The 18,958-nt window shown below is 42.3% G+C and overlaps 1 protein-coding gene across 2 annotated transcripts in view; it reads left to right on the plus strand.

Annotated features, from left to right (window-relative positions):
• The window catches only part of RNGTT (RNA guanylyltransferase and 5'-phosphatase), a 222,840-nt gene extending 204,159 nt beyond the window's left edge, over positions 1–18,681 (plus strand). For both annotated transcript variants that reach the window (XM_043889802.1, XM_043889804.1), the window contains 2 exons: positions 14,455–14,578; positions 16,069–18,681. In XM_043889802.1, the coding sequence (XP_043745737.1) occupies positions 14,455–14,578; positions 16,069–16,226 (282 nt within the window). In that variant the 3' untranslated portion in view covers positions 16,227–18,681. The remainder of the gene's footprint in view (positions 1–14,454; positions 14,579–16,068) is intronic.
• Positions 18,682–18,958: the final 277 nt, after the last annotated feature.

Below are 18,958 nucleotides of genomic sequence, written 5' to 3' on the forward strand. Positions count from 1 at the left end.
TGAGAACGTCCCTAGTCTCCTCCTCCACGTCTTCCCCACCGCGTTAGAGACTCTCCTGGTCCCTTGTCTGCAGGCCTCTTTTCTCCACACTGCTGTTAGCCAGCCCGTGGCGCTGGAGGCTGGCGAGTTTTTTGTCCGTTTGCTCACTTTTGTTTGTTTTTCTCACATATAGCCTATGTTTTTTTTATCATATCTATTTTAGAAGATTCTATTACGGTAAATTTAATGTGACCTGAAGGAATCCACTGTCCCCTGTAGTTTATGGTGCTTGCAAAGTGTACTCCATTAGCTCTTTGGTTTAGTTCAGTAGTTTCTTGATTACGAGTGAACAACAGTAAAATTTTCCTTTCCTCCAGCATGTTGAATTTTCTAGATATTTCCAAGAGATGGTATGATGCAGAGCTCCAGATCTCAAAACATCCTTGAGAGAATTAGCTAAACTTCCTGATCCTTGTTGTTTAGTCACCAACTTGTGTCCGACTCTGTGACGCCGCGGACTGCAGCCTGCCAGCCTCCTCTGTCCACGGGATCGCCCAGGCAAGAGTACTGGCGTGGCGGGGAGCCAGAGAGCCAGGTGGAAGCTGTACCTCTCAGCCCTTTGGGGTTTTATTTTTGAGGGCCGGGTTTGCCTCTGATGAGAGTACAGTTGGTTCCAGAAAAGACTGGGCTGTGTGTTGATTTCCTAGAAGGTTAGGATGGTTCAGACTGACTTGTGAAACTCAGATGCTGGTTCCAGCACTCTGTCCCAAGAACACAAAACTCAGGAGACCTGAGCACGTGATTGCTTTGGGGCGTGGGGGTCTCAGGCTCAGGCCTCAGCCTTGTGAGTACAGTTGTGCCGTTTGGTATAACACAAGTTCAGAAACAACCCTACAATTTGATGTTCCTGCTGATTCTAGCAGAGGCCTCTGGATGCTCTTCAGGTCTGTGTATTTTGAGGCTGGGTGGACAGAGTGTATCATCACTATCCTGTTGTTGCTTCTCACAGTCTTCCCCACTTTCATTTCACATCATTCCAGAGTTCTTTTCTGTCAGCCAGACTTTTTTGTAGTCCCTTCTTCTTTCCTAGTAATTATTTGCTGGTTTCCTTATGTTTGGAAAATACATAGTAAGTGATTGACGGGGAAAATGTGTAGTTCTGCACGGAAAATTAACTCTCCACCCCATCCCACCCCCATCCTGATTTTTAAAAAGGTTTACATTTACAAAGATTCAGATGAAATTTTCAACTCTTCTGAAACCAGCAGGACACACCTGACTTTAGTAGTTTTCTTAGCTGAAACTGTAGATGTTTTTCTTCAGTTAAACTTAAGAGAAAAGATTATCTGAGGCATTTTGTGTTCAACTTCCCCTTTAGTGGTTTATTTTTGTTTTCTTCTGCCCATCTGTCTGCTAATAAAATGTAAAATAAAATAACCTGTATTTCTAAAAAAAAAAAAAATACTGGAATGGGTTGCCATTTCCTACTAATGTGCATAAAGTGCTGACTGCAAAGTCAGGTATTCAAAAACGATTTGTTCTCTCCGTTTCCTTTCCTTGTGAAGGAAAACAATCTGTCAGTAATTTTAAAAGTAAACATCTCTGAATGAAAATAAACATCTTAGTTGCTGTACTGCAGAAACTGCTGCTGCTTAGTCACCTTAGTCTTGTCCAACTCTGTGCCAGCCTGTGGGCTGCAGCCTGCCAGGCTCTTCTGCCCATGGGATTCTCTAGACAAGAGTACTAGAGTGGGTTGCCACGCCGTCCTCCAGGGGATCTTCCTGACCCCGCGATCGAACCGGGTCTCCTGCATTTCAGGCAGGTTCTTTACCACTGAGCCACCAGGGAAGCCACAACTATAGTCAAATAAAAATTAATTTAAAAAAGTAGTATCTTGGATAAGAGTATTAAATTAGTCTTGAGTGCAAGTTACCAAAGTAATAAATTTGCTTTTTCTGCTGGTTTTATAACTTTCTCAAAGCATGACTGTTCACACTCATAAAAATGCATTAATTCATAGAGATAGTGCGGGATGCACTTTAGTACTTGGATATTTCAGAATAAGTGTTTTATTTGATGATCTCCCAAGTTTCTTATTAACTCCAAAATACTTAATTTTATGAAAGATATTTGTAGTATCTTTTAGGGGGGAAACAAAGTTTTTTTTTTTTTTTTAAGGAAGGTGTTTAAGGACTGTGACAACTGATAAAGATAATTTATATTCACTGTTTTCAAACTTGCAGCTTTTGAGTGGTTTCTGATATTTCCAATACCTGGAGCTGATGAAACAGATTTAAATAAATTCATTATGAATGTCATTCAGAGGGTATATAGAGATACAAAATAGAACTCTAGGGTTCAGAGCAGTATATCGTCACTCTGTGTTTGTATAATCTGTTCGTCAGTAACTCCAGGATTTCTTTCTCAAAGAAGAAGAAATGCAGTTGTTGAGAAAGCACACATAAAAACAGAATGCAGCGTGCACAGCGAAGTTACAGTTACTGGAACTGTGCTCGGAGTGTCTCGGTGAGTCTGCCCTGACTTGAGATACCAACTTGTAAGAACGGAATTCTGGAAAACTTCATTTGCTTAGATGGGTCCCAGTCACCACAGAGCATTATCGCTAAACTAAGGAGCTCTGTGTCTCCGAGCTAAAGATTCACAGGCATCATGGGTCTGTGGACTTCAGTGCCTGTTAGTGCTGCGAGAGCAAATCAGGCCGTTTTAAAACAAGAGTTTATTCTGGAAGATAATCCAAAGGGAAGAATGTCAGCCTTTCTCTCTCTCTCTCTCTGTAAGTGGTAAGCAGAACAGGAAGGAAATCTTTACTTATTATGGTAGCATTTTGGTTTATTGCCACATGCTACATTGATCTGAGCTGGAGGACAGTTCTCATGAGGTCGCATAAAAAGGGCAGAATTGAATAGTTGAGTTTAAAAATGGGTGAGAGGGAAGAGATAAAGTTATATGTAATCATCCTGCATTACTAAAGACTAAAAAATGACCATTATTGGGTCCAAATCATTAGCAAGTCCTTGGAAAGTAAATGGAGGACTCAATAGAGTAAATTGGATTTAGCATTGATATTTTAGTGACTTTCCTAGCTGAAATGTAAGATCCAGTGTATTGTGAACTTTGTTAAGCATGGACATTTAATGACCATTAACATGATTTTAAGTTAGGTGTTTGTTACTGCCAGTAGACGGGCCATTAATCAAACTCAGTCTGACAAATATACTTTATTCATTATTTACACTGGCTGTGAGAAAAACATCTTAAAAAACAAGTACCTTCAGGTAAGTCTGTCATCAGACTTATAACTATGTAGTAAGAAAAAGTGTCAGACATGCATATTGCATTTTAGTCTCCTCACATTAATGATCCAGGCAGACCTTGGGGTGTTTGGTTCCAGACCACTGAAATAACTGCAATAAAGCAAGTCACATGAATTTTTTGGTTGCTTAGTGTATTTAAAAGTTATGTTTACTCTAAGCTATAGTCTATTAAGTGTTCAGTAGGCTTCCCTGATAGCTCAGTTGGTAAAGAATCCGCTTGCAATGCAGGAGACCCCAGTTTGATTGCTGGGTCAGGAAGATCCACTGGAGAAGGGATAGGCTACCCACTCCAGTATTCTTGGGCATCCCTTATGGGTCAGCTGGTAAAGAATCCCCCTGCAATGCGGGAGACGTGGGTTCGATCCCTAGGTTGGGAGGATCCCCTGGAGAAGGGAAAGGCCACTCACTCTAGTATTCTGGCCTGGAGAATTCCATGGGGTCGCAAAGAGTCGGACACAACTGAGTGACTTTCACTTTCACTGAGTGTTCAGTAATAGCGTTATGTCCAAAAACATATACATACCTTACTTTGCTAAAAAATGCTAACCAGCATCTGACAAAACAGTGTTGCTACAAACCTTTAATTTGTTAAAAAAAAAAAAAAATGCAGTATCTATGAAGTGAAATAAAGCAAAGTGCAGTAAACTGAGATATGCCAGTGGCCTGTAGACCTTTCCTTGGTTTTGTATCATTTTTACTATCTCAAGCATGCACTGAGCCCATGATCTACTCATAAATTCTCATCATGCTTGGTACTAAACAGAGCAATATGTTGTACCATAGAGTGTGGCTCTCTGTTTAGTGAACCGTTACCATTACCTCACCTTACCTGGCAGAACTGCCTGTTCTGCACACAGGACCTTTTCCTTTGACTGGTCATGCCCATGGAAAGGTCTTCAGTCCAATAATGGCTTCTCATTTGGTCGAGAAATCAGACAAAAGCTTTGCAGCTGTGAAGTGCAGCCCATTTTAAAATTAACCTATTGTAAATTCTTAATGATTGAGAAATTCTGCAATTTGCTATGATTCGTGGTTCGTGCTCACGCAACCAGAATAGCAAACAGCAGAGGCTGATGCAGGTCAACATGGCGGGCGTTCGGAAAGTGCAGAAGAAAGAAACTTGATAGACACAGTGATTGGTTCAAACCGGCATGTTGTGCTCTCCCGCCCTTTGTCTGTCACACATCACTTTGCCTCCCACCCACAGGCTCTCCCAAGTGGAATGTAATCCTTGGAAATGACTACTTAAATTACAGTTTATTACACAAGAAGTAAAATCTCTCACAAGTATAGTCTACCTCTGCCTCCTGTAATACGTTTTCAACCTGGAGGCTAGATTCTTAGGGGAAAGGAAGGCACAGGCTTTTGACTCACAGAGGCCTAGAGTTTGAATTTTGATACAACTTGTATCCTTATACAAGTTAACTCAAATACTCTGGGCTTCAGTGTCTACATCTGAAACCTCATTAGATTCATGCTTAGATTATAAAACCTAATCAGTTCAGTTGCTCAGTCGTGTCCAACTCTTTGCGACCCCATGAATTGCAGCACACCAAGCTTCCCTGTCCATCACTATCTCCCAGAGCTTGCTCAAACTCATGTCCATCAAGTCGGTGATGCCATCAAACCATCTCAATCTCTGTCTTTCCCTTCTCCTCCTGCCTTCAATCTTTCCCAGCATCAGGGTCTTTTCCATTGAGTCAGCTCTTTGCGTCAGGTGGCCAATGTATTGGAGCTTCAACTTCAGCATCAGTTCTTCCAATGAATATTCAGGACTGATTTCCTTTAGGATGGACTGGTTTGATCTCCTTGCAGTCCACGGGACTCTCAAGAGTCTTCTCCAGCACCACAGTTCAAAAGCATCACGTCTTTGGCACTCAGATTTCTTTATGGTCCAACTCTCACATCCATAGATGACTACTGGAAAAACCATAGCTTTGACTAGACTGACCTTTGTTGGCACAGTAATGTCTCTGCTTTTTAATATGCTGTCTAGGTTGGTCACAGCTTTTCTTCCAGGGAGCAAGCGTCTTTTGATTTTATGGCTGCAATCACCATCTGCAGTGATTTTGGAGCCCAAGAAAATAAAGTCTGCCACTGTTTCCACTGTTTTCCCTTCTATTTGCCATGAAGTGATGGGGCAGGATGCCATGATCTTCCTTTTTTGAATGTTGAGTTTTAAGCCAGCTTTTTCACGCTCCTCTTTCACTTTCATCAAGAGGCTCTTTAGTTCCTCTTTGCTTTCTGCCATAAGGGTGATGTCATCTGCATATCTGAGTTTATTGATAATTCTCCCTACAATCTTGATTCCAGCTTGTGCTTCATCCAGTCCAGCATTTCACATAAATAAGCAGGGTGACAATATACAGCCTTGACATACTCCTTTCCCAATTTGGAACCAGTCCATTGTTCCATGTCTGGTTCTAACTATTGCTTCTTGACTTGCATACAGATTTCTCAGGAGGCAGGTCAGGTGGTCTGTATTCCCATCTCTTGAAGAATTTTACGGTTTGTTGTGATCCACATGGTCAAGAGCTTTAGTGTAGTCAATGAAGCAGAAATTGATGTTTTTCTGGAACTCTCTTGCTTTTTCTGTGATCCAGCGGATGTTGGTAGTTTGATCTCTGGTTCCTCTGCCTTTTCTGGATCCAGCTTGAACATCTGAAAGTTCTCAGTTCACATACTGTTGAAGCCTCGTTTGGAGAATTTTGAGCATTACTTTGCTACCATGTGAGATGAGTGCAATTGTGCAGTAGTTTGAACATTCTTTGGCATTGCCTTTCTTTGGGATTGGGATGAAAACCTAACAGGGATGGAGTGAAAACCTTTGAGATTGGAATGAAACCTAATAGGGATATGCAGTGTTTCTCTGCTTCTTACTGACTGTGAGCCTCTGACCAGATCACTTAACTCCTCTCTGCCTCTGCTTCCCTGTCTTTACAGACAGGGGGGATACTTCCTAGAGTTGTTGTGAGGGTTAAATAAATGAATCCACGTAAAGCACTTGGAAAGTACTCTGCACCTAGTAAGTATACAGTGATTACCAACCATTGTGCTGGACAGATATTAAACAAATAGTCAGATAATGATAAACAAGGTAGAGGAAAAGTTGTGGGATGCTCTAAGATAATTTATGAGAGCTAGAAAGATAAACAGGGGCTGTGTCATTGAGTGCTCTGTAATGGGAAGCCCCTGATAAGGGGGTGACATAATTTGATTTACTTCTTTTTTTAATTGACATTTTTTTTCTACATTAAAAACAATCTCATGTTTACCATCTTTTATGAATCATAGTTTATTTTAGGATTTTTTCATGAAAAAATTATGATAGTTAAGCATGCATTATGCAGAAAGTTTGGACAATACAGCCAAGCACAGAGAAGAAACTAAGTCATTCCTAACTCCAGCATCTACTAATAATCACTACTAACATGCTGTTTTATCTGCCCAGTTATTTTATATGATTCATTGTGTTTTGAATAGTAACTGTAACTAACTCTGATTTTATGAAGAGGTAGTAATCTGTAGTTTAGTGGTGATTTCATACCCTGGACTTGTCTGCCGTGGGATAAATAAGACTGAGTTCTAACTGCTTTCTTTTCTTTTTTTTTTTTTTTATGTTTGTCTTTTTTTTTTTTTAATTAAACCTATTTCAGTATATATTGGTTTGGAATCATAGGCAGTATTTGGCACTACCTAATTTTTTTTTTTTCCCAGTGGGTTTTGTCATACATTGATATGAATCAGCCATAGATTTACACGTATTCCCCATCCCGATCCCCCCTCCCACCTCCCTCTCCACCCGATTCCTCTGGGTCTTCCCAGTGCACCAGGCCCGAGCACTTGTCTCATGCATCCCACCTGGGCTGGTGATCTGTTTCACCATAGATAGTATAGATGCTGTTCTTTTGAAACATCCCACCCTCACCTTCTCCCACAGAGTTCAAGAGTCTGTTGCTTTCTTTTAATTGGCTACTTTCATTAGTTGAACTCCAGATTGGAGGGCTTGAAGACCTTGCTATTCATGAGAGAGGGACTTCCTGTTACTGTGTTTCTCACTTAGCAAATGTGAGGTTTGTTATTTACCCAGTAGTTCTTCATTATAAAAGTACAAACACAAACTGATTTTAATGGAGAAACTTTTTTTTTTTTAAGTGGCTAAGTGTAGCATATTTTTAGAAAGGGTAACTTGTCAAGAGTTTTATTTCCCCTGATAGATGGATGCACTTTCTAAAAGTAATATATCAAGGCCCTACTATAAAGTAGTAGTTCTAAAAGATTGTCTGATGATTCAGATTTAAGCAGATTGTCCTGTTCTGACATCACAAGGAACTTTTATAATTCCATTTCAATTTCTTTGTTGTTTTATTTTCTCTATCTTCATTCATAAGTATTAGATACCAAAGTTGCATACATGGAAATAAGACCTTTGAGTTCATCTCCTTGAAATATGTTTTAAAAATTCACCTTCTGTCACACTACAGAGTTAGAGCTTGAGTAGAATTTTAAGTGCAGAAAAGAAACAGTGGTCAACTTAGTTTAGCTCAAGATAGAAGTTCACAAAAGATGGGGCGGAAATGCCTGAGTGTAAACATATGTTCGTGTTCATATTAGAGTCTCGCTGTCACTCTTTTTCTCTCTCATACTCACTCCTCTTTTCCCCCACCTCTCTTTTTCTCAGTAATTTTAAATTCTGACCAAAGCAAGTGGTGTGTGTTAGTACTTTTTTAGCATAGTCTGGACTATTGAAGAGTAAATTTTTTCTTATAAAATCCTGGTAGAGGATGACTTTAGAGCTGACTGATTCATGGCTGACTCTAGAGCTGAGGCAAAGAAAATAAAAGATAAGACTGGAGCGGTATCTTGTTTTGCCAGGGACTAAACACTAAAACTACGTAAGTAAGTGAAAGGGGAAGCAAGTTAAAAGGACGCAGCAGCCAGCCGGAACCAGAACAGTCGGAGCAAAAAGGAAGTGAAAATAGTTTATGATAAGCCAAAGAATAAAGTAAATATCCACGAGTTCTTACTGATACAAATAAGCAAATAAATAAATGAGGGAAAAGAGCAAATCTTCCTTGCAGAAGACATCCAGATAATAAATGTGTGAGGAACGGGGAAAGTAGAAAATCCCGTTAGAATGCCACAGTAATAATTGCCATAGGCAGGATTCATGCATGAATGCTACAACTAATGAGCGAAACTTTTAAGAAGAAAAGGGATATTTGTATAGCCTCAAAGTCTCTCTCCCAGGAAATGTATTGATTTCTGTGATGCTTTTAATAAATGTCCACAAATTCTTAGATACCCTTCCTTCAAGCAAGTGGCTGAATTCCCTTATCGTTGATCAGGGCTAGACATAGTGCCTCATAACTAACAGAGTATGCTAGCTTAACAGTAAAGAAGCCTGGCTGGTACCTTCTTCACCAAGTGATAAGGGTTTACATCACCAGTAAGGAATCATGTTGTGACCCCATGGACTATAGCCCGCCAGACTCCTCCATCCATGGAATTTTTCAGGCAAAGAATGCTAGAGTGGGTTGCTATTTCATACTCCAGGGGATCTTCCCAACCCAGGGATCAAACCTGCGTCTCTTGCATCTCCTAAGTTGGTGGGTGGATTTTTTACTACTGCACCTCTTGGGAAACCCAAGATCTTATCTATCGCCTAGATATTATGTAATGAGAAGGGTACGTCATCTCTCTGGCATTCTATCCCAAAATTTATAACCTCAGTCTGATCATGAGAAAGCATCAGAAAATCCCAAACTGAGGAACATTCTACAAAATATCTGACTAGTAGCCTTGAGAGTCCCTTGGACTGCAAGGAGATCCAACCAGTCCATCCCATAGGAGATCAGTCCTGGGTGTTCATTGGAAGGACTGATGCTGAAGCTGAAACTCCAATACTTTGGCCACCTGATGCAGAGAGCTGACCCATTGGAAAAGACCCTGATGCTGGGAAAGATTGAGGGCAGAAGGAGAAGGGGACGATAGAGGATGAGATGGTTTGATGGCATCACCAACTCGACGGACATGGGTTTGGGTGGGCTCTGGGAGTTGATGATGGACAAGGAGGCCTGGCGCGCTGCGTGGACTCCGGGAGTTGGGGATGGACAGGGAGGCCTGGCGCGCTGCGTGGACTCCGGGAGTTAGTGATGGACAGGGAGACCTGGCGTGCTGCGTGGACTCTGGGAGTTGGGGATGGACACGGAGGCCTGGAGCGCTGCGTGGACTCCGGGAGTTGGGGATGGACGGGGAGGCCTGGCGTGCTGCGTGGACTCCGGGAGTTAGTGATGGACAAGGAGGCCTGGCGTGCTGTGTGGACTCCGGGAGCTGGGGATGGACAGGGAGGCCTGCGTGCTGCGTGGACTCCGGGAGTTGGGGATGGACAGGGAGGCCTGGCATGCTGCGTGGACTCCGGGAGTTGGGGATGGACAGGGAGGCCTGCGTGCTGCGTGGACTCCGGGAGTTGGGGATGGACAGGGAGGCCTGGCGCGCTGCGTGGACTCCGGGAGTTGGGGATGGACAGGGAGGCCTGGCATGCTGCGTGGACTCCGGGAGTTGGGGATGGACAGGGAGGCCTGCGTGCTGCGTGGACTCCGGGAGTTGGGGATGGACACGGAGGCCTGGCGCGCTGCGTGGACTCCGGGAGTTAGTGATGGACAAGGAGGCCTGTGTGCTGCGTGGACTCCGGGAGCTGGGGATGGACAGGGAGGCCTGCGTGCTGCGTGGACTCCGGGAGTTGGGGATGGACAAGGAGGCCTGGCGTGCTGTGTGGACTCCGGGAGTTGGGGATGGACAGGGAGGCCTGCGTGCTGCATGGACTCCAGGAGTTGGGGATGGACAGGGAGGCCTGGCGCGCTGCGTGGACTCCGGGAGCTGGGGATGGACAGGGAGGCCTGGCGTGCTGTGTGGACTCCGGGAGTTGGGGATGGACAGGGAGGCCTGCGTGCTGCATGGACTCCGGGAGTTGGGGATGGACAGGGAGGCCTGGCGCGCTGCGTGGACTCCGGGAGTTGGGGATGGACAGGGAGGCCTGGCGCGCTGCGTGGACTCCGGGAGTTGGTGATGGACAGGGAGGCCTGGCGTGCTGCGTGGACTCCGGGAGTTGGTGATGGACAGGGAGGCCTGGCGTGCTGCATGGACTCCGGGAGCTGGGGATGGACAGGGAGGCCTGCGTGCTGCGTGGACTCCGGGAGTTGGTGATGGACAGGGAGGCCTGCGTGCTGCGTGGACTCCGGGAGCTGGGGATGGACAGGGAGGCCTGCGTGCTGCGTGGACTCCGGGAGTTGGTGATGGACAGGGAGGCCTGGCGTGCTGCGTGGACTCCGGGAGTTGGGGATGGACAGGGAGGCCTGCGTGCTGCGTGGACTCCGGGAGTTGGTGATGGACAGGGAGGCCTGGCGTGCTGCGTGGACTCCGGGAGCTGGGGATGGACAGGGAGGCCTGCGTGCTGCGTGGACTCTGGGAGTTGGGGATGGACAGGGAGGCCTGGCGTGCTGCGTGGACTCTGGGAGCTGGGGATGGACAGGGAGGCCTGCATGCTGCGTGGACTCCGGGAGCTGGGGATGGACAGGGAGCCCCCACGTGCTGCGGTTCACGGGGTCACAGAGTCGGACACGACTGAGCGACTGAACTGAGCCGTGCAGTCTTCACTTGTGTCAGGAAAGGTCTGAGAAGCTGTCATAGGTCAGAAGAGGCTCAGCAGACGTGACAACTAAGTACAGGGCAGTTTCCTGGATTGCATCCTGGAGCAGATAAAGACAGTGGAAAAACTGATGAAGTCTGAATCGAGTTTAGCTGATTGTGTTGTATCATTGTTAACCTCTCAGAGTTGAGAACTGTTCTGTGATATACAAAACATGAACATTAGAAGAAGCAGGGTGATGGGGATCCTGGAACTCTTGATATAATCTTTACAACTTTTCTGTAGATCTAAAATTATTTCAGAATTAAAAGTTAAAACCCAGCTTACTGGTGTCTTCTCAGTCTAAGGATATTTGTTATTTTGTAGTGTCTCTAGAGCAAATTAGTTCAGAGAAATCCCTCTCCCCTTTGTAGTTTCTCGAGAAAAGAAAGATGAGCTCTTGATAACAAAACAGCTCTCACAGAGCAGGGATAGTAAATTTTAAAGACTTCCGTTCCACCATTAGACACAGAAACTCATCTGCCTGCTCTGTGCAGGTTGGTTCAGCCAACACTGATGGTTCGCCTTTTATGACTTGGTACCATGGCCAGCATTTAGGTTACAAAAAGTATTCTCTTAAAAAATAGAGGTGTAATTTACATGCAATACAAGGCATAAATGTTGCTAAACAATTTGATGAGTTTTGAAAAAATAGATTCATCTGTATAACATCTACCCTAGTGATGCTCTAGAACATTTCAACACACTTAACATTTCCTGCACGCTACTATTACGCTGTCAGCCCCCTTACCACTTGGGTCTGTATTCCAGGCAACCATTATTCTTATTTATATTGGTTTAGATTAGTTTTGTCTGTTCTTGAAATTTGTATAAAGGAGTCACATAGTATATATTCCTTTGTGTCAGGCTCTTTTTGCTCAGCATAATGTTTTTGAGATTAAATTATGTTGCATCTTTAAAAAAAGAAAAAAATGCAGAGAAGAACAGCTGTGGTTCTGTCTACTTCTGTCTTGGGCCCTTTGTTCCATTGACCTGCTAATCTGAAATCTTCAGAGGTACTAGATCTGGTTTCATCTGACTATCTCTTAACACCCAATTATTGGTAGACTTAAATGGTATCAAAAGTGTGGTACTCAATAAGATGGACAAGAAGAAAGAAAAAAAATTATTTTCTTCAGTATAAAATACACTGTATTTTCTCCCCCCCCCCAAAAAAAAACCCCAATAAATCTCATTAATCCAATGTAATTATGGGTACAGGTGTGAAATCTTGATTTATAAATATTTTATTCTTATTACTTGCAACCTCTCATTAACTCAAAACAGGATAGCAGAGCTGATTATAAAAGGCCTAACCAGATCCTGTTTTAGTAAATAATAGTGTGTGATTGGCTGAGGATGATTATTGTCATAGTAACAAATTAGAATTTAGATACTAAAATTAAACTCTTTCCCTGTATGCCAATCATTCTTCTGATCTGACCATTAGTGAAAACTGTCTTTGTACACATATGGGATGTATGGTGTTTATCATTTAGATATATTTTACTACTTGACCAAATGAGTACAGTGTATCTATTTTGGGATCATTTTTGGTGTGGTGAATGAAAAACAATGTACTGTTTTCGAACATGGACATACATTTAGGTTGGCATAGTGGCAAGTGCCTGCATTTTCTGGAAAGCCCTGTTTCCCAGAGTGTTAATGTGGACAGATACAAACAGATACTTAATAATACAGCCCAACTACTATAGTCGGATTGAGCAACACATAATTTATAGCAAACCTGATAGTAGGAACATGAGAGTGGTAAGCTATTTGGTAAAGGTGTACTGTGGTCAGCAGTGAGTAAACGTGCAGACTGCACGTTGGTGACAAGCCGTCCTTGTGAAGGCGTCTATGATACGGTTCTCCTGACAAGCGCTCTCAGAGTATGTCTTTTCATGTCATCTTGGTTTCTTTAGTGAATTTGCTTAGTTTGTTTTTTTTTAAGTTTACAAGTAATGTTTCATTTCCTGACTTTATATTCAATTAAGAATTTTACTGGTGGGCTACTGTGTGTCTGACATTTCCGTTTATTATTGCCCCAGCATCCCGCTGCCTTAGAAACGCCATTGCCCATTTAAGAAATTAGAAAATGAAGAATCTGAAAGGTTTAGCAATCTACCTGTTAGACCCTACTTCTGGTGTAATGTAAGTGGTTCCTGTACCTGAGTAAGTTGCCTAGGTTGGATATAGATCATGTATCAAAAATAAAAGAAGGTAGATTCCTCGGAAGCGGGGGGGGGGCGGGGGGGGAGTTGAGATTAGAATAATGAATATTTGAAAATAAATGATCAAGTTTACTAAGTAGAACATCACTTTCTTGGGCAGGTCTCGTTCCAGCACACTGAGATTTGTTGGTCCTGTCAGATTTGTTGAAAACGCTAGTCCAATCAGCTGCAATGCTCAGGGAGAGAAAAGGACTACAATTTGAAAGTTTTTATGAAGGCATGCGCTGCAAAATCTGTGAATTGACAGCGTTTTTTAAAAATTTGCTTCCCTTCATATTCCTAGGTGGTAGCGAATACGTGGATAGAAAAAGGAGAGCATTTCAAATAATGCTAATGAAGTTAACTGATTGCAATCTTCCATATTGTGAGGAAAAGTTGTTAGCTGGAAAAGATGAGGACAGAATTAAAATATTACTATGACTGGCATTTGATTTGAAAACTGCAAAGATAAGCTTAGATTCCTATTTATGAAAAGCATACTCACAGCTCGATGAAATATCTTTTAAAAGGTTCTACAGTTGCCATGGATACTTGTTAGCTTTGATAGAGTAAGTTGTAATCCATATTCAATCATCTGAGGTGAAGTAGCCAAAAACACCCACCAGCTAATATCAAAAGCAGCTCCATCTCTAAATTCATACCATTTTGGAGATGAAAAGGGTAAATAAACAGCCTAAAGATGAGCTTTTTGGTTAATTATCACTGCTTGAAAAGCAAAATATTTAGGATGCACATTGCCTGAATCAGACCCCGATGTCTGCTCTCTGGGTGTAATTTTTTATCGTAACCAGTAAAGAGGATTTCTTAGGTTCTGACGCAGGAATTTAGGTGGCAGGACCTTCCTGAAAGGTTTTGAAACCTTTGCGGATACTCAGTTTCTGAAAGCCAGAGGGACACAGACAGTATTGAAGGCACCCGTCCCCATGGTTAACATATTTGCATGTGGCCCAGAGTGGCTGGTTTTTGCATAGCTTCCTTTAACTGCTATATATTGACAGCTGTTTTCACTACTGTTTATAAGACGTCAGATTAATCAGCAAGTGTACAGGGGAGTGAGTACCACATCCTTGGGCTTGAGTAGATGCTTCATATGACACAGAAGTCCGTGTGACGAGCCGCCGAGGTGTTTTTGGCATCCCCTTATGCGTCTGTCACGTAACGGAGGCAAGAAGCCTGTCAAATGACTTAAAATATTTTCCTCAATTCTCTTTTAAAACAGGTGACAAAAGAGCTAAAACAGTATGACAACAAAATTATAGAATGCAAATTCGAGAACAACAGCTGGGTCTTTATGAGACAGAGAACAGATAAAAGTTTTCCTAATGCCTACAACACTGCCTTGGGTGAGTATCACAGCCCCCCAGTGGCTGGTACATGAAGCCCCAGAAGAGGTAGGTGCTAGAACTAACCTCTGTCACGGTCAGCTCAGAGCGGAGAAGGGCATCCAGACCCACGAGGGCTTGCGGCGGGCCTGTGCCCTGTGATTCCACCCCCCCTTCAGCCTGTGGGCTCCTGCCGGGCGCCCAGGGGAGCAGTGTAAAGGGCAGGAAGGTGAGCTGTGGACAAGAGGGATTTGTTGAACAACAACCACAACAAAACCCACGGTAATTGCAGATCTGTTCACAACACTAAACACCATCGTTTGCCAGATGGTAAAAGACAGAATTAGCAGGGGAAAATGTAATTTCCAGCTCCTAAAATAGCTTTACAAACAATGGAGAACAAAGTCAATGAAAAGCTTAAAAAAAAAAATGAAAAATTTGGTATGCTATCTTCAGGATGTGCTCTGGGTACGGTGTGATTGCTTTGGGAATTCAGAGTAGTAAGCTTGTTTCATGAGGAGCAGCATGCATTAATTATTTCTGTAAGGTAAACTACTTCTTCAGGCAACTCTGGATTGAGCTTTTAGTGGAATTGAGAGAAAAAAAAAAAAAGATTAAAGGTTAATGGGATTGTGAACTTTAAGAGTGCTCAGTCAGTGAAGGTGTTGATGGTGGTTTGATAAGCTTAAGAGATAATAAAGAAATTGCCAGTTTGAGTTTTGCAGCTTAAAAGTTACTTTTGTATATTCAGAAGATTCTTGTTGGAACTGTTTGTGTTCAGACAGGATGAGTTAATTTCAAAAAAGAGGAGTAATTAAGCCCTTGTCTTTTTTCCTAAAACCAAGTAGGTAAATACAGTTTTGATCACGTAAGAAAAGGTGCTTTATTTAATAGTCATTTTGTTACAACACCTTACTTCAAACAAGTCACTAAAATAAAGGAAAGCATGCTTTCCCAGCTCCAGCGAAGCCTCCGTGTGCTGTTACACACGTGACAAGTGCACTGCTCTCTGAGAGGGAGGGAGGTTGAAGGACACAGTGTGTTTTCTTTAGAAACCGTGTGATCATGGACTGTAGTGTATGTACTGCGCGAGATCCATGTGCAATGCAGACTGTTTGGAAGGATCGAAAACTGTGGTGAAGACAGGCTTAAACCCCACAACTTAAACATTTTGTTCTAGAATTAATAGTAAAGCGTAACCACCAGAGGGACTTCCCTGGGGGTCCAGTGCTTCCAACGCAGGGGGCATGGGATAGATCCCTGGTCTGGGAACTAAGATCCCACAAGCCACGTGGCTCTGCCGAAAAAGGAAAAGTATAGCTACCAGCAATGCCTCGTTTCAGGGTGGGGGAGAGAGGAGCACAGTTTAATTCGCAGCAAGTCGCCCACGTCGGCAAGACGGAACGTTCTAGCCTGTTGGGATGGAAACCTCTCCCGTCCTCATCTCCCTGGGGCGAGTCAGCTCCCTTCATGAACCCTCACACGAGACACGTGTCTCCCTTTTTCCACAGCTGTGTGCAACAGCATCTCCAACCCTGTCACCAAGGAGATGCTCTTCGAGTTCATTGACAGATGTGCAGCATCTTCTCAAGGACAGAAGCGAAAGCATCACCCGGACCCAGACACAGAGCTCATGCCTCCACCACCTCCCAAAAGATCTTTGACCTAAAGACCTGCCTCTGACTTCAGGATTGAGAGGAAAGATGAGTGAGAAAAAATGCTGTTGTCCCATTTTTTGCAACCAGAGAAATTTAAAAAAGAAAAAAAGAGTGTGGCTTGATGTTGATACACATTTGACTTTTTTTTTTAAAAAAAAAGAGAAGTATTGTAGCCAGTCTGTAAATATTTGATGTTTTTGTTTCCTCACTGCTACAGTACATCATGGACTTAAACGTTTTATTTATATTTGGTAAACTCAGCCTTACCTTGTGGAATCTGAAGACTGAAATATCTAAAGGTTTAAATGAGATCAAAATAAATGAAAAAGAGGCCTTGTTTATATATGGATAACTTTTGCTTTAATTTATAAAGTTAGCAATCTGGAACTGTGAGTGCATAGAACATTGTCTTTTTTAGAAGTTGTATTTCAACTATGATAGGTTTTCCTTTTAAAACATTTAGGCAGTGGCATTAAACATTCTTGCTATTATTTATCATGGATTTCATACATCTCTGAAATTCTTGTATTCAAAACCAAATGACAAGGTTGTTAAACATTGTATTGTATTAAACAACTTGGTCTGGCTTATATCATTTTAAGAAATTGTTTTGGAACTGTAAAAGTAAAAAAGTAAAGCTCCATTTTGTGAATGTCATCCTTTCTGAAGGAAGTATATCGAGTCTTTTCATCTGTCTCTGTTGTTTGAACTGCAGTATCAGACAGCCAGTCTGTCCACTCTGGCCGTGGTCTTGAGTCACTTCATAGAACATAGAGACACACACCCAGTCCTGTGTGTGTTGTTCTTCTGGGAGACTTTTTTTCAACGCCAGGGCTACTTCTCCCTCACCTCGGTGGTATCAGCGCATTGTAAATTACGTTAAAACACGCAGCTCACTGTGATGATGGGAGTGATATCAGATACATACACAATGTTGTATCAGTTCTTTTATACAGGACCGCAAAGGAAACCAGCTGACTCCTTTGATTAGAAGGTAATGTCAGTGGAAGAGAACGCTGTCACTGGAAAATGCTCTCCCACTGCTAGATAAATGCAGAGGCAAGGACCAGACATCTGTAGGAACTAAACATGAAGGAAGCCAAGACATTTATTTTCAAAGCCAGAATTTTCTCTCATCTTCTATTCTGGGAATGCTATTTCGGTTGTACATCTGAATTTTAACACATTTACTGATAGATAATGGATTTAAAGAGTGGCTAATTTGTCACATGCCATTGTTGAGAAACTGTGTTCTGATTGGTTTGTCAAGGAACTCTTGAGAATTAGCTTACTAGAGGCCAATGTATTTATTTTTAGGGTACAGGTTTTAAGTATGTGTATTTAAAACAAATGTTCATGATCTGAATTTTATATATGTAAATGCATATATATGTGAGTATAGGCAGCAGTGTATATTCTTCTACTAAGACAGTGAGACATGAAAATCCAAACGAGTCACCTAGTAGATTGAATATCTGATAGGATTCCTATATGAAACAGCACAGATTAACCAAAAGTGTATTTCTACTCATTCGAGTTTTAATGTTCTTAAACAGAGTTTTCTCCCGCGGTGGTTTTCTGTGTGAAATGCTAGAGTCTTGCTTGGCCTTCTCGCTTTATTGTTCCCAAGTTATGTAATGTGAATTTATTCAAAATGTCATTTTAGTGTTTCTTTCCTAGAGTACTTTTGTGTATTTGAGTGCTACAGGGATAAAAACATCTGATTGCTGCTGCAACTATTGAAAGGTAGAAATTGGTCAAGGTTTCATGGTGTCTTGTAGAAAATGGATCTGAAAAGCCTGTGCGACTCCTGATGGTCTGACAGCTGCTTCCCCAGGATTAGTGGCTCTTTTACAAGGTGTGACGCTTTCTTCCAAGCCCATGTAAAGGCAGAAGTCTTTTGTTGATGAGAGAGCAAGCCTTTGTCAGCGATCTTTAATGGAGTTAAAATGTTTATGGTAATTGTAACCTTTTAAATGAGCTACGTGGAAAGAGCATCTCATCTTCAGTATACCCAGATATTTTCTTTTTGCCTTTGTGCATTTCCCAGGACTTTATTTTCTTAATTTATCTTTCCCTGTCAGTTGTAGTGATGTATAGTAAGTAGATCCCATTTAGCCCCTGAACACATTACCATCCATAGTGTCATAAAAAGTCATCCAGAAAATCATCGGGTGGAAGTCTGGAGGCACCATTTGGGACGTCATGAAGGAAGTGCTTCCTGTCTCAGCCCACGTCCTAATAACTGTTTTCTGACACTGAAATTTTGTAGACAAGAATAAGAAAACTTTACTTTCCTTTGTTATCACAGATAAAAGATTTTGCTTTGTGTTTGGAAAAGATGTGGAAGACTCGACTGCCTGGCTGGTCACATTTGCTTTCCGTGAAATGCTCAGAAAACGTCAGGACATTCCTTCTCTAATGTGTGACGGTGCATATTGTAATAAAACTACTGATTTAAAACAACAGGAAGTGTATCTGCTTTGTTTTACTGGCGATGCTTTTGTGTCCCTTTTATTGCTTCTATCAGATCCTGTCAACCATGCCCCTCAACATCCACTTAGTTTTGTTGCATTCTTGAGATTAGCATAAAAACTTGGAAAATCCTCTATTTTTCTTCCTGAGAAACCAAGAAACTTGAAAATTACGAATCAGATGCTTCCAGGTAGGAAAAACTAATGTGTCAGAGACAACCTTGGGCTGGACCCAGAGACCAAGTCTAGGCGCTGCCTCCTGTTGGATT

This window comes from Cervus elaphus, chromosome 28, assembly GCF_910594005.1.
Source record: "Cervus elaphus chromosome 28, mCerEla1.1, whole genome shotgun sequence".
Taxonomy (NCBI): domain Eukaryota; kingdom Metazoa; phylum Chordata; class Mammalia; order Artiodactyla; family Cervidae; genus Cervus; species Cervus elaphus.